This window comes from Pleurodeles waltl, chromosome 4_2 (genome assembly GCF_031143425.1).
Source record: "Pleurodeles waltl isolate 20211129_DDA chromosome 4_2, aPleWal1.hap1.20221129, whole genome shotgun sequence".
Classification (NCBI taxonomy): domain Eukaryota; kingdom Metazoa; phylum Chordata; class Amphibia; order Caudata; family Salamandridae; genus Pleurodeles; species Pleurodeles waltl.
In genome coordinates, this window is record NC_090443.1 from 697,436,239 (window position 1) to 697,452,690 (window position 16,452).

The window sequence follows — 16,452 nt, forward strand, 5'->3', positions numbered from 1 at the left end:
TGTGCCCATCTTGCAAATCGACAGGGCAGCAGTTTGAGCTGTTTCTCAAGCTGTTTGCAGACATTGGGCCATTTTCTTCTGGAAATAATGCTTCCTTTGGTAAAGGAATCCTGCGTAGTTTGCATGCCTATTTGCTCTTGCGGACTGTGCCTTCATCTTCTCCCAAGTGAGTTTGTGTTGGGAAATCTGTGAGAGCAAGTTCAAAAAGAAGAGAAGAATAAGTAAGAACGAAGTTCCTTCTGATGGACCCCTGCAGGCCCTTACTCACCTTCCTTCATAAAAAATGCCTGCTCATTTCCATTAAATTATATGCTGCTTCCATCCTATACCTAGCCGGACGTAGAGACTGGCTGCAAAAATGTCCAGGATAAGGGTACTCGCTTATGAGCAATGGAGTATCTTCTCCTCTGAATGCCACATGTTCCATAATATATGCAGAGTACCATCTCCTTTGAAGTTTTTGTAGCTAGTCTGACGGCCTCATTATGGGTATTGTTTGTGATAGTTATTGCATGTGATAATATCTGGCACTAAATTGTTCGATTTTATAGTTTGTGTGAGATAATTACTACACATTATAAGTTTTGGTTGTAAAATGGGGCAAAACATGCAGATTTTCTTGTCTACTGCATCAAATCCATTTGTCCCGGTTTTTTATAGACATATTTACGCAAATCAACTTCAGTGGGTTTTACTGGGGTGTGATAAAATTGCCACAACACATAACTCTGATATATGCGGTAACAGGAGTTACCAGTAATATCTGAATTATACGGAGTACTCCTAATCAGACCTTGAGAGCTGAGTATCTGAACTACCACAAAACATGTCTGCAGAAGTTATCAGAAATATTTGATTACATCATATATTCTCTAGATTGATAAACGTGTCTCACCTTCTTGAAAAGGTCAACATTGCAGAAAGAATTGTGACAGCAAGTTTGGTGTTTAGTCGTAATCAGTTGCATGTTCTTTGTGAGGAATACATTTTGTTGAACCTCCAACTTTCTCCCTTGACCAGTGATTATTAACACCATGTTTATCTGCAATGTAAATGTGCTATATCTCTGTGATTTTGTCCTTTTTCAGGAATGTGGGGAGCAGATGGGCACTGGAACAAGCTAAATACAACTTAATAAATGAATATTTTCTTGTCGGTGTCACAGAAGAGCTTGAAGACTTTGTCATGCTGTTAGAAGCTGCTTTGCCCCGTTTCTTCAGGGGTGCTACAGAACTCTACCGGTCCGGTAAGATTCATTTTCACTTACATCCATTCCATTCAAGATATGTTAATTATTTGAATCTAAGGCCTCATGGAGCAATCTTTGCCTATTTTGTTGTTCCTTTTCTGTCCTGTGTGATGTCACTTGCTCCCCTTCCTTTAAGAGCACAAGCCTCATGTTGGGCAGGCTCAATAAGAATGGAAACCAGAATAGAGAACCTGACCCACTGTGCATTACTGCTTAACGCCCCTTCTTCTAGCTTCTCACTCCTGATGCAATGTTGGGTTGTATTTTTTTGTGATTTGTGACTTCTGGACAATGTCTGGTGCATTACAGTATTCCTTTGGAAATACTTCTAGCTCAGCAGCACAGTGCACAAGCTCAAATGTGAATTATTAACACAGACCTAAATCAGTGTCTTAGACTGCAGTTACTGCACAATAACATGAACTTAAAACAATAGTATAACAAGTATTTTCAATGCAATAGGTCTCGCATTAGTGAGAGTTAGTTTTTGGCGCTGTAAATGATAATGACAACCCCACCTTTGGGACCTTGTAAATATTTAGCCATGCAGCACATTAAACCTTTATCTGAAATAAACTGTGTTTGTGCATTCCTTCATACAATTGACATTAGACTGTAATGGTCTGAACAGCCCCTACAGAGCACCATAGTAAAAATAGCATTTGAAAGAAACATGGTCATGTAAACATATATTCAGCCTCTAGGGGGCATAATCACATACAAAAGAATGATGAAGTATATTGCAGTGTAATCATATAATCAGCCGCTTGAGGACATAGGGTATTACACATTTTCAGGTCTAGCAGGCCTTCTAAATATCAGTTAACTGTGGAGTCAGTGGCACAAGGGTGCAGTGTTGCAGGTTGTTACTAGATGTCCCTGTAGAGTCAATAGCAGAAGGTGCAGTACCACTGGTCATGGATAGATGTCCCTGACAGGTCACCAGCAGACAGTGCAGTACCACTGGTTATGGCTCAATGTCCCTGTAGAGAAAACAGCAGAAGGTGCAGTACTACTGGTGGTGTCTAGATGTCCCTTTCAAGCCAACTGAGTTAGTAGTGATTTGGAGCAATTATCATCCTTCAGCCCACAGAGAGCAAAGCACAGGCCAGCAGGGCTGTCAGAATACTATTACGAACAAGACACTTATAACACAAACTTCTCTTAGCTGTACAAAGAAAATGCTTTGAATGGTGGAAGAGGTTATGATTTTTGGCCCCCCTCTCACCTAGTATGACCCACAAGATTGCCTGAACAGAAACGGCACATCGTTCTGAATGTTGTTGGGGTGGTCCCATTGCTCTAGGACCATCACAGGCTGAGTTATGGCCTACAATTTGTTGCAATAGGAATGCCTGCAAAGCATTATGGGGTGAGTTTCCATGCATCCATTAAACCTTTATCAGAAATAAACTGTTTGTGCATTAGCAGAAGGTGCAGTACCACTGGTGGTGGCTAGATGTCTCTGTCGAGCCAACTGAGTTAGTAGTGCCTTGGGAGTAATTATTCCTTGGAGATCGAGAGTGTAGCACATTACGCATTTGCAAGCCAAGCAGGGCTGTCAGGATACTATTACAAATAAGGCTTTTATAACACAAACTCCTCTCAGCTACGAGCCCTCTCTCACCTAATGTGACCGACAAGATGGCCTGAACAGAAAGAGTACATCGTTCTGAATGTATTGGTGGTGGTCCCATTGCCCTAGAACCACCACAGGCTGAATTATGGGCAAAAATGTGTTGTAAAATGAATGCCTGCATAGCATTATGGGGTGAGTTTCCTGAGAACAGTGAATATTGTAGTATCGGCTCTCTGTCTGTGCTGGGACAGCCGCTGTTGAAGATTAATTCCAGTGTCAATTTCATGCGATACAAAGCAACAAAAAAGTACAAAACACAGGTACAGCACAACTGCTTGTAATTAATGATTATATAAAGTAAGGAGCAAGTGATAGGCAAACGCGGAAAATGAACTGCACAGGTAAACACGAGTGCTTACTGACAAACCAGAGAAGCAGGAAACAAAGAAAAATAGTCAGTCCAAACAACAGAAAAACATTCCAGGCGTAAGTAAACTGTTCTTGGCCGGTGCTCCTCAGCCAAGTACAGGAAGTGACGTATCGGCTGCCAAACCACATAGGGCGCAGCACAACAAGAGCAACACTGCCTTTAACCTATTGGAAGTGGTAGGTGGCGGCAGGCGGGAGCAAATGCCTATACTTCATGCAACAGGTCTTTCAGACAGGGCATGTGCGGAGTCTAGGATCAACCTAAGAATAGCTAGTTACAGAAAATGAGTTCAGTTGAATTAGGTTGTTAATTGTCTTTAGCACGCACACTCACCTTAGTGCAGAAAAGGAATACTCTTTGGCCTGGAAGCCCTTAAGCCCTATAACGGATTTAGAATAACCAGATCTTCAGATTTTTCCAGACCATGTATAGAGAGCTGGTCTTGTGTAAGCAGAGTGGATGTTTTTTACTGTTATATGCTGCTACATGGTGAAAAGACCAACCTCGACCTTGAGAGTCACCTAGCAAGAACCACAGCCAGCTTCTGAGGGGAAGAGCACGAGTCAGTAAGGTTGGTAAAAGAAGACTGTTGGCTAAGTACTGGGGCCCTCGTGAAGTGCTCTGTGGGTATGACGTAGGAGTTCGTATAGGGCTATTTTCTGGATTGGCAGCCAGTTTCAGTAGGGAAAAGCCTAAAAGCAGAGTAGTAGAAAGGCTTACCGTGACAGCACCAATGTTAGTATATATATCTGTCTTTAAGTCAAAGAGCTACACCTTCAATGGGTCCTACTGCTCTCTGACCCACCTTCTCACAGAACAGTCTCAATGGAGGAGAAAGTGCTATCAAATCACAATGGGCCCCCTGGTAATTCAATTATATAGCCATAAACTACGACATCATTCAGTTCATCAAAATGGCAAGTTCTTCGTTCAGTCCATAGATACACAGGGGCTGTAATGTAGAGTCATTAAAACACTTTTCTTCTTTTTTTTTTTTTTTTAAACAAATTTTATTGGTTTTTAGAAAACATACACGACCCTGAAGGACAGCAAATAAAGGAGCTGAAAGCATAAGAAAGAAATGCATAAACAAAAGCAGAAACCTGCACATTTTGCCCATCACACCCACCCCGATGCACATTATCGCAATGTGATACAAATTATGTCCATTGGCCAGATCACCTGGTCCATTCCCTGTTGATCCCATCCTATCCCATAAACAGAAGAATTTCATCATACACCTATTGTCGTTCATAACAGACAGGCTCCCACTCAATGCCCCAGTAGTCCTTGCATGCCTGCCATGTCTTAGGTTGCATTTGTGGACAGCCCCGGCCTTCTATATCTCTACCTCCAAACCCATGCAGTAATCCAGGCCACATTTCCACACAGCCAAGGACGAGGGGCTGTGGCGTGCCACTCTCTTGCTATGTCTCGCTTCGCAGAGTCAGGCCAGGAACAACAAGGACAACTTATAGAAATCACCTCCAAATTTAACTGTGATGTGAAGGAAAGGGAGTTTTCAGGCCTGACCCCTGGGCACCCCAGAGCCTCAGTCCAATCTGCATCTTCCAAAGCCCCTATGTCAGCCTCCCCTGCCCATTGGAGAGCGATGAACATGTCAGAGTAGTTGTAAGTGAGCATCTGGTAAATGTTTGCAATCTTGTGTTCGCCTGCATCCCCCATAATGCCCTCCAAGCTGTTGAATTTGAGAACTTCAGACAGAGCAACAATGTACGGAGGTAGTGCATGACAAAGTTGTAAGTAGTGATGAAATTAGCTATGATGGAGTTAGTATTCTGCCTGCAAGGTCTGAAAGGTTTTGAGCCCCGAACCATTCATTACATCGTCCAGAGTGGTTACTCCTTTCTGATCCCATCCCCCTGAAGCCCTCCAATGCAGCACCTGCGGCAGCAGTCTGCCCTGCCACAACAGCATCCTCTGTGTCAGCCTCCCCCATCACACCATCCAGTGAATGAGGGCTCTCATTTGGTCAAAACTATTCTAGTCACCGGAGAAAATGAGAGGAATGCCCCCATCCATTTTTCAGATGAGTATTGGGGGGTCGCCTTGGATATCATACCACCATTCATTAATAACTAGAAGATGCAATGTCTGATAATACAACTCAATATCCGCTGCAGCAGTAGATTGAAAAAACTTACAGAGAGCAATATGGGGAGTCCTGCCCTCCCATAGGAAACTATTACGAATAGAGTTCAAAGTACGAAACCACTGTCGTGAAAAAGGGTATGGGAAACTCTGTAGTTGATATAGAAACTGGCTCAGCAACACAGTTTTGAAAATTGCAGACCTACGAGTTAGGGACAAAGGCAAAATCGACCAGGCTCGTACGTCTTCTCTGAAATGAGCTAGAGCAGGTTCTAAGTTACGCGTCTACACGAATGCCACAGCTTGGGACACAAAAACACTTCAATATTTAAACTCATCGGAGGCAGCTCACAATCCCGATGCCCAGCCAAGGTCCTGTGGGTAATCACCAACCGAAAACACAGTAGATGTCCATATGTTAAGATATAGACCCGAAGGTTCATCAAAAATATGCATGATTTGTAAAATACGAAGCCCCGAGGTTGCAGGGGTGGTCGGAAGGAGGAGAACATCATCCAGGTGTAACGCTATTCAGTCGGAGAGTCCTGCCCCCACTCAAAAAAATGGATCCGAGCATCCATCCTCACCCACATAACCAAGAGCGAATAGCAGGGGAGACAGGGCATCCCTTGCTCGTCCCCCACTCAATGTGAAATGAATCCGAACTAGCCCCAGCTGCCTGCACTCTCGCTGTCAAATCAGTGTATAATAGTCTAAGATAGGATTGAAATCTTGGGCCAAAATTTAAGCAGAGTAGAAGAGTGAACAGATATACCCAGCTCACTGAATTGAAGGCCTTATCAATTTGTTAATGTCAGCTAGAAAAACCACTGCAGGCCACAAGCCTATCTGCTAATGCCAAGTCATTCTATAAGCGCTGCATATTGTGCCAGGTAGCACGATGATGCATAAAGCCGGCTTGGCCAAGGTGAACGAAGTCAGGGATGCAGCTTATTAACCTGTCCAGCGCCTTCGCGAGGTTCTTTACTGGCAGATTTTAGAGGGAAACTGAGCCACAGGAGGAATGGCCTTCTTCTGGCCTGCCATGCTTAGGGAACACCACCATCTCAGGGATGTAGCCTGTCAGCACTGTCAGCAGCTGACTGAATAACCCCCTACATGTGCTCCTGGAGTTTAGGCATGAAGACCTTTAAAAACTCAAACTGGAACCCATTAGGCCCTGGCACCTTCCCAGGGTGTAGCCCTGCTAGGGCAAACAGACTCCTCCTCCATGAGCACACCTTCCAAGAAGTCGCAGTCTGCAGATGAGAGGGTTCTCAAGGGAAGTACTGTCATAAATTCCTCTATTAGTTCCCGTGAAAAGACCTCCCACAGAGCGTAGACATTTTGGAAATGGGCAGTAAAACTGCAGGCTACGTCCCTAGGATCAGTGAGCAGAGTACCAGTGGAATCCTGTAAAAGAGGAATGAAGGGAGGATGACGAGGACCCTGACACAATCTATGAAGCATTGTCTCCCCATTGATATATGGAACTCCAGACCTGCTGCCAAGACTGTTTGGCCTCCCACCATCCACTGAAGCCCCTCCATCTTGCCGGGAGCAGCAGCAAGTTTAGTCACAGTCTGTTGTAGGGTGGTAACCGAGTCTTCCACCCCAGACCCCCTAGTTTCCTCCTGTGTAATCTGCCCAACGGCGTCCTTGAGGTCCTGGCGAAGCAAATTGACATCAGTGCCCACAGCTGCAATGTTAACATCCAACACTTCCTGCAACTATCATAGCTGCCAGGAGGGTGTCAATGTCTGGAGCTGGACTGTCTTGTCCACATGCCCCAGCAAGGGAGGACGTTCTTCTGGACTGTGTATATTTGTCCAGAGTATTCTGGCACCAGGAGGGGCCTTATTCTTGGCCATGGTGGCAAGTATAGCAGGAGACACAGATGTTCAACCTCTGGAGCTCCCAGGACCACCCCTGACCTGCCTGATCCCCCTCCCCCCCCGCCACCAGCCGTGAGGCAGCATGAGCAGTCAGATCTAAGGACCGCCCGCAGTAGTGGCAGAGTGAAGCACTCCATGAAGGCCCCAGAGAATGTGCCGAACAATCCTGGAGCAAAACAGAAGGAACCCACCACAACAGACCGCACAAGGTCCTAGCTGGGCTGCCTCTGCAACGGATGCGCACTCCTTGGCAGGGCCCTCTAACGGGGTTATCCACAGAAATACAAGAGAAATCCATTAAGCACACTGATGAGCAGGTAGAATAGGGGCCACAGCAACGAGGCAAATGTTGCAGCTACAGTGGTAATGGAGTTCCCAGGCAACCCAGAAAAGAGAACTGCAGCACAATTCACCCCGTGACCCGTCACCTCGCAGCCAGGAAGCACGGAATTACATTTTTGGAAGACCTCAAGGGCGGTGTAGAGAACCAAACATGCATCACTAGGCGATCAGAGCAAAACCTCCGGGATAATCCAACTTCCAGCCACGGCGTGGGGCCAGAGTACTCGTCTACCCCCAATGGGGAAGTCCAAGTACCCTCCCATGACCAAGGGGGATGAAGGGGAGGAAAATACAAAGTATCCCCTCTGATGGTGTACCCTGCATACCTGCCCCCGATCTCAGAACACACAGACCACAGGCTAGCTGTGTAGGCCTTGGAGGCTGGAGTTCACCTTGCCTCAAATCACCCCAGGGCCAACAGTCTCCTTGTCCCGAACTTTAAGACACTAGATCTTCATAGAAGAGAGGGGAACCTTGTAGTCACACGTTCGTCAAAGGTCACCCTCTGCCGGGTTCACCTAATTCAGGCCTCTGTTCTCCTCCCTACACATGAAGAATTAGTAAACTGAAAGGAAAAAGCATCTTGATTGACGCAACCAGAGATTAGTATCTGGTATTGTATGCATGCCTGTGCACAGAATGAGTGTATAAGCATTGTTGACAGGGATATAAATATTGTTAAATAGAGTTCTGGTCCTGAAGAAAGCCCCAGACCCTGTAGTGGGCCTATTCAGGGCTGAAACATGTTGACCTATGTGGACATGAGCAGCATAGTTAAGCCTCGTATGTCCCAGTGTTTATTTTAATCATCCCTTCACCACCTTTTCATTAAGTATAGCTTTTCTTCTTAGACAGGTGATGGGGATTTTTAATTGGGTCCCCAACTTCACAGATTTTCCCTGCACAGCTCCTCAGCTTTTTGACAAGGGCCCTCCCACCATTATAGCATGCTTTGGCGAGCACAGTGAAGTCCGAGGGTGTGAATAATGACACCCAGGGGTGTGTGAGGCCACCCCGTTTTTTTTAGGCAAATGCCCTTTGGTCTCTATCCGTTGCTCATTCGGATAAATATATCACCTTTAGTAGAGGAGTCTCTTCGCATTGAGGTCATCTGCTCCCAAGCTGGTGAGCAACTAGTAAGAGCACGTCTGTTTTCTGGTGTACTGGCTTGAAATCAGCCTGCTTTTGTAGTTCACTTGTAGGGTGATATTGTGCATTTTGTAGCCCAATTTTGCTGTGCAGATTTCATCCTGTTCACGTTTTTCCAGATTGTTTTACTTAACCCTGGTTGTAGCCACGCCCCAGTCCATCATTAGTTTGCACTGGACTCATGCAATACCTGGCTGATGAGTCCTAACTAGGGCAAAACTGGTTCTGGGTTGCTTGCATTCCCTTTCAGGGAACACCTGGCCTGGCAGTTCGAGCTGCGCTGATCCTATTGGACCAGGATCGAGGCTAGCTTGCATATGACTGGGTCCAAACTGATTTAGGACAATGTGCACAATAAAGATGGACTGGGTTGGGGGCACAAGTAATTTCCAGTGGCTGTAATTAATTCAAGCATTCCATTCATCGCTTTTTTATTTGTTAGGCTAGTTGCTTTTTGTAATTAGAAAAACAATGTGTTGTTTATGGTGCATCTGACACTTTCTATTGTTACAGTCCCAGTTCACCTCAGATTGCATAAACATGGTGCATGGAAAAATTTGGTGAGAACATTACACCATCCTATATTTTGTTTTCTTTGCAAGCAAAAATACATTCTAGAAAGAAGACCTCGTCATGATGTAATTAATCTCATTTAACATGCAATAACATGAAGATTTTCTAGGATACTGAAATGTCCATCAGCACTAAACTGCTATCAGTATATATTAGAAAAGTATTGCAGAATTACTAATGTGGGCATAACCACCTTTGCTGACCGGAATGGGCCCCTAGGATTGAAGCTAAATGTACCAATAATACATTTTGTAAAGTGTGCCATCTCAGAAAAAGTATGTCAGTGGTTTGCTGATCTCAAAACTCCAGATTAATTGACTAGAAGAGCGTGCAGGAAAACGTTTAAAGATTTACAAACATTACTTTCTCTTTGTGCCCTGACACAGGATTATGGGGGTCATTACGATCTTGGCGGGGGAACCCACCGAGATCGGCACTGACTGTCAACAGAAGACCGCCAGTGCACAGAACCCCCCGCCGGCCACATAATATACATTCAGCTGGGCAGGTGGGTGGAAACAGGGCCTGAACATTGGCAGCAATGTAGCAGTGTGGCGGGTGCAGCAGCACCCATCACGCATGTCACTGCCCGTAAATCGGGCAGTGAAATGCGTGATGGGCCTGTGAATGGTGACCCCCCCCCCCCACAAGTCACTCATTCCACCAGCGTTTCCCTGGCAGAGTAGATCACCAGGGAAAGGCTGGTGGAATCTGACTCATTATCCTTCTGGCAGCGCTGCAGAAACGCTGCCAGGCTGCTTGGCGGCGGCGGGAGCCTGACGGTGGCAGCGTTTCAAACGTGGTGGTTCAGCCACATTCATTAGATGACGGTCTGGACCGCCATGCCATTGGCGACAATTACCGCCGGCATGGCGGTCCAGACCGCCATGTTCTTTATGAGGGGGCCTATGTCTTTCTGTTGGGGCTACTAACACAGGAGTATGCTGGAGGGATACAACACAGGAGTGTGTTACAGCGATACCTCACCTCTTGGGACTCCTGCAAATTGATCTGCATGTTCTGTAGCTATTTCAAGAGATTTGGGTTAAAACATTACATTTTCGGACATGTCATTTGATTAAAAAATAGCAAACATGCTTTTGTGCTCCTAAAGGAGTTAAGTTAAGCTCTCATCTGAAGATGTTCAGTCAACGTATGTGTATAGCGCACTAATCACCGGTGAGGGAATCCATTCACTGTAGTAGCTACATCTGTCTCAGTTGAACAGCCAAGTCTTGAGATCTCTTCTGAACTCCTGGAAGGAGGGGGGTGACCTTAGATGGGGGGGGGGGGGAGCTTTTCCAGGCCTTTGCTCCTTGGTATGTGAACAAGTAACAGCTGTAAGTGCTGCGGCGAATTAATAGAGTGGTCGGAAGGGCTAGTGAAATGGAACGAAGGAGTCGGAAGGGGTGGTGAAAATCTATGTGATGGTTGAGACAGGTTGATCCTAGGTTGTGGAGTGATTTGTACATGAACGTCAGGAGCTTCAGTTAGCAGTGTTTATGTATGGGGGAAGCCAGTGGAGGATTCTTAAGTGGTAGGTGATGTGTGTTCATTCCGGGAGGTCTAGGATGACTCTGGCAGATGAGTTCTGGATAATTTGTAATTTTTTTGTTAGTGCTGTGGTGAGTCCGGAGTAGAGTGCGTTGCTGTATTCTAGTTTGACTGGTTATGAGGATTTGTGTAATGGTGCATCTGGTTTCGTGCAGGAGCCATTTGAAGATCCTGTGGAGCATGCAGAGGGTGAGGAGACACGTGGAGAAGATTGCGTTGACCTGGCGATTCATGTTGAGTTTCTTGTCTGTGATGATTTCTAGGTTTCTGGCATTGTTCGTGAGGGGAAAGTCCCAGCTCAGCTAGCCACCAAGAGTTGTCCCAAAGTAAGGGGTGGTTACCGAACAGTAGTACCTCTGTCTTGACGGTGTTGAGTTTGAGGAATCTGCCCTTCATCCATTTTGTGCTGGTGTTCATGCAGTTGTGGAAGTTGAATCTTGGTGTGGAGGTGTTTTTAGTGAGGGAGAGGATGAGCTGTGTATCATCTGCGTAGGAGATTGTTGAGTCCGTGGTTCCCAATGATGTCAGCCAGAGGGGTCATGTAGGTGTTGTAAAGGGTGGGGCTGAGTGACGACCCTTAGGGGATGCTGCAGACGATATGCTTGGGTTTTGAGGTGAAAAGCAGGAGGTGGACTCTAAGTTGTGCCTGAGAAAAAAGAGGCGATTCGTTTCAGGTCTTTTCCTCTGACTACAATTTGGTGGAGCCTTGTGAGCAATGCCTGGTGGGAGGAGTCTGATGTTGTCCGTGGCTTTAATGAGAGCAGATTCTGTGCTGTGATGAGAACGGAAGCTGGATTGTGACTATTCCAGGAGATTGTTGTGTTCTAGGTAGGTTGTGAGCTGTTGGAATATGGCTTTTTCAAGTACTTTTGCTGGGAACCAGAATAGGAAGATCAGCTGGTAGTTTTTGAGTTTGTTGGGTTCAGCAGATGATTTTGTGAGCAGGGGTTTGACTCCTGCATGTTTCTATTCTTCTGGGTAGGTGGCTGAGCTTATAGAGGAGTTGAGGATGTCAGTGAGTATGTTGGCGATGATGCTGATGCCTCTATTGAACATGTGGTGAGGGGAGGGGTCCGTGGGAGGATTCGGAGTGGATGGATCTCATTAGGTCAGCGGTGTCCTACATTGTAATTGGTTTCCAGTTGATGATAGTGCAGTTGGTAAAGGTGTCTGGGGGCTAAGGGAGCTCTTGGTGTTCATGGGGCAGAGAAGATTGATGGTGTCAGTGACAGAGGGTTGGGAAGCAAAGTTTTTGTAGATGTTGGCTATTTCATTGTGAAAGATGATGGCAAGGGAGTCGCATAGGTTCTGTGTAGGGTTGGTGAATTCTTTGATGGTCTTAAAAATCTAATTGCTGCGGTTGGAGCTGGCTTAAATGCGGGTGGCTAAAGCTTGTTTCCTGGTGTTATGGTGCATTTGTGGTAAAGGCTGAGTTTGTTCTTGAAAGCAGATCGGTCGATGGGGTCCTTTTGATGAGCGCCATCTTCTTTCGAGTTGTTGAGAGGCAAGACATATCTTTGAAAATGGAATTTAGATTCTTCTTCTGGGAAGGTTTTTTATCCTTTAAAGTTCTTTCTTCTCACAGGAATATGTCAGTGTGGTAGGTTACCAGAGTATCTTCCCTTATCTATCTTTATTGGAGGGACACACAATAATTATGGACTTGTTGTAAGCATGTTAAGCTAATTTAAGAGTCTGTAAGGGACTACAGGAGATCAAGGACTAGAAAAGGCAAGACAGACCTTGTATAGTCCAAACAGGTGGTAAGATGCCTACCTTTTATGTCCTCTTGGTCATGTGCAAGGTTGTATGCATGACGCAATAAGCCAGAATACCATTGGAAGAGTGGGACGAGTGAGCTTTGCGGAAAAACAGGGACCGACCTGAAGCATTGGTAGCTCATAAAATAAGCTGAGAAGCAGCAATAGAAGCAACATGATTGTAACAAGTATCTAAAATTAGTTGGCTGAGGGTAGGAGATGGAGAAGGTCTAAGTAGCTCAACCAACAAGTAAAGAATGGACGAAGACGACGGATGGTGGAAGGGGAAAAGCCTAAACAGTACAAAGTATTTGCTAAAGTCAAAGGATAGTAGACCATGAGATAGAAGCTCAAGCCAAAAGAGACGATATTTGAGAAAGATTACACAACCTAAAAAAGTGAAAGTCATATAATTGAAAGATTTGTCAGAAGTGAAGTGAAGATTAAAAATTGCAGTGTAAAAATGCGGAACAGCGGGCAGTGTAGGAAAAACTCTTCAAAGGATTACCTCGAAGGAGGTCAAGGATAACAAAAGTGATGCCATAAAAATGCTGAAAGGAGAAATCAGGATGGTCAAATATACTAATGTGTGTAAATATTACTACAGTGAATGGGATATGTGGAGCATGGAGTATGATTCCTTTTCAAACGGAAGAGCAGCCTAAAGCGTTAGAAAATACCTGTGATCCCAGAAGAACATAGGCATTTAAGAAGGGTTGTTTTTATTCAGGAATAAATGCGGACTTGTCCTGGTCCTTGACCTGGTCCAGACAGCACCTTCTGGTCAAAAAGCTTAAAGCGGCGCTGCGCTAACAGGTGTTTCAAATATTCAGTTGGCTCTCTGCCGTAATCGCTTTTGGAAGCTGGTTGGCTGTCAGTACCCTAGGTCATATAGACCATCCAGACCTTGGTAGATCGTTTGATTGGTGGTGTTAGATTACCGAAGTACATTTATTTATTGCATTAACTCGGTCCTAGTTAGTATTTGTGTAGCATTCAACTACAATGCAGCTAAATATTTTGGCTAAAGTATGTGACCTGGTCTGTGACTAGCACCCCAGCTGTCTCAGAGATTTGTTTACTAAGTATATCCCTGTAAGGAAACTGCAGCTTTCTTTGACATCATCTGTCTGGTTATCCCACTAATAACACAAATGTCCTTAAATTTTGGTGTATCTTTTTATATCTGTTTTTTTTTAGCTGATAAGTAAGTCTGCTATCTTTCCTAAAGTTAACACTTCTGTATGTTTTTTACGGTTGACGCAACACCTCTTTGAGATTTCGCCATTTGTAGATAGCTTTATCTGTTCATAAACATTAACAATAATGTTGTGCATTAAATCTTCAATCAAAACAAACCTATGCCTTTTACCTTTAGGAAAGAAATCTCATCTAAGAAAAACGACAGAAAAAAAGCTTCCGACAAAAGAAACCACAGCTAAACTGCAGCAGTCCGACATCTGGAAGATGGAGAACGAGTTCTATGAATTTGCATTGGAGCAATTCCAGTTCATCCGGGCACATGCCGTACGGGAGAAAGATGGCGAACTTTACATTTTGGCACAGAACTTTTTCTATGAAAAGATTTACCCTAAATAACCCAAGGAGCAAGGAACTCTGTTCGGTTAATGAACTAAACTTTGGTCACGTGGTCTTATTATTTTTTCCCCTCAACAATAACTTGAATGCTGGTTTATATCTGAAGCGGTTTAATATTGCACTGTGGTAAGACATGAGAGAGGGATCGAACACGTTATTGATCCAGTTCTCCTACCAGATCCCTCTGGTCACAATTAATGTTCATCACCTGAAGAAGGGTACATTTCAGTTACAGATCTGCAGCACCTAACAGCTCTACTGTAAATTCTACGGTCAACAGATGCCAAGTAACTACTCTAGTATGCTGCTGCGGTTCTCCCGAGTTGATTTTCCTGCATATTTACCTGAAGAAGAACCTATTTTTTCCACTTATTCATAGATTTCGACTGTATACGATTGCGATTATTTATAGTGTTATGAAATAGTCAACATCGGTGCTTTGTTTTTTTTGTTTTTTTGTGAAATGACCTCACGTGAAAAAGTTTGAACGTTAAATCATGTCAATGAACCAATGTATGGTTGCTGCTGTGGGGCTTCCCCATATTTACATGGGGGTGTTATTAGAAATAATTCGTGGACTGATGTTAAAGGGACAAATGGAGAAAAAGTTTAAACACGATTTGCAGCTAAAGCCACCCACCCCGCCCCAGTAGCGTCTCCCTTGTCCACCACCGTTAATAGAGTTTAGAAAAGTCTACAAATCGTGTTTGTTTCGCCGCAGTGTGGGTAATGGCTGCAAACACACACCAAAAATGCGACAAAGCTTCAGTCTGCCCGAGGATTGTTTCTAATAAATGTATATTCTACTGTTTGACATATGTTTCATATTTTAAATGAGGATCTGTGGTGTGGGTAAGGGTTTCCTACGTTTGAAATGTGTGTTGTTTTTAACGCCGTCCTTTGCGATGTATCTTAAATTTCAAATCAAAAGGCTGTAAATAAAGCGTCACTCGTGTACTTGGACCAAAAGCTAATAGAACATCAAGCCTAAATAGATTTCACACTTTTTTGTTAAGTGGGGCAAAATACAGCAGTTGTTCTGTTTCATTTAAGTTTGATAGGTGCTGTTTCTGAATGGCATTGAAATGTTGCCCTGTTCGTTTTCTATATCAAAGCGTGTCATCTGCAGAATCACGTCTCAAAGTATGTAACTATTCCTTCCCTGTGACACTTTTACTGTAAAATGGGCCCAAGTAAATGAATAATGTATATTTTCTAGGACAAAAATACAGTTGGGATTGTGGAAAGCTAAGCAGTCGGTTTTGTCATCGTGCACTACCTTTATGGCCCGAGGAACATTCAAAGTCAAGTAAACACTTCAGGGTACAAGGTGTCACATTTGAAAGGTTTTAGGTATTTTTCAGGCAATTCTTGGTACAGAGATATATTCTGGTCTATTAAATTCTATGCTAAAAAATGTCAAAGCCACGTGTCCTGTCCTCAAGTTGCTTTGTTCATGTAGCCTACATAAATGGATCCGATACACACTACACATATACAGCTGGGAAGACTTGCCGACGTGATGTTTCATGATGGCTAATTAACAAAATATTTCTAGAGTTGTAGGAGCCTATCTTGTCCAAGTAGGACTCCTCGGCAGAAAGAGGTTCCCGGGATAGCCTCAAGTTGTTAATGTTTGTAATTTATTTTTTAGTCAAGAAAAATTCAAAACGTGCTTTTGAAAATAGGTCACCCTGCTTAATCTTCACATTTTGGTAACATGGGGTGTCCTTTCTGGGAGTAAGTCCATAGTTCTACTCCGCGAGTCTCTAAATGTACATGGCAAGCATCCATATTCTCCCACAACAACGAGAATTTAGTCAAATACTTCATTGATACGCACAACTATCCTTGTTTTTTTCTCTTTAAACAGTTTACAGAGTGTGATTGAAACGTTCATTTCGTCATGTTATTACTGCATATCAGAATTTGTTCCCCTTAAATGATTACATCCGGACGCTGCCCAGTCTTGTTAATGCACTTCAATATATTTTTAGGTGAGTCATGATTAACACGTGAATCTAAATTCACATTTTTAAATGAGTAGAAACTGAGGGCTGACAAAATCATATCCAGTAACCTGGACACAGTAAACCAGAGGGTCTGATTTGCTTTTCTTACTAATTCTGGTGTCCTACTAGACACATCATCAGCTACTCAAAAGACTACTATTATGGACCCTAAAACTACATTCAAAATGTTCCCGGCTG

At 44.1% G+C, this 16,452-nt stretch overlaps 1 protein-coding gene across 1 annotated transcript in view; it reads left to right on the forward strand.

The window, feature by feature from the left end:
• HS2ST1 (heparan sulfate 2-O-sulfotransferase 1) overlaps nucleotides 1-15,666 on the forward strand; it is a 235,434-nt gene extending 219,768 nt beyond the window's left edge. The window contains exons 6-7 of the mRNA XM_069232302.1: nucleotides 1,089-1,246; nucleotides 14,022-15,666. Of these exons, the coding sequence (XP_069088403.1) occupies nucleotides 1,089-1,246; nucleotides 14,022-14,242 (379 nt within the window). The 3' untranslated portion in view covers nucleotides 14,243-15,666. The remainder of the gene's footprint in view (nucleotides 1-1,088; nucleotides 1,247-14,021) is intronic.
• The last annotated feature ends 786 nt before the right edge of the window (nucleotides 15,667-16,452 follow it).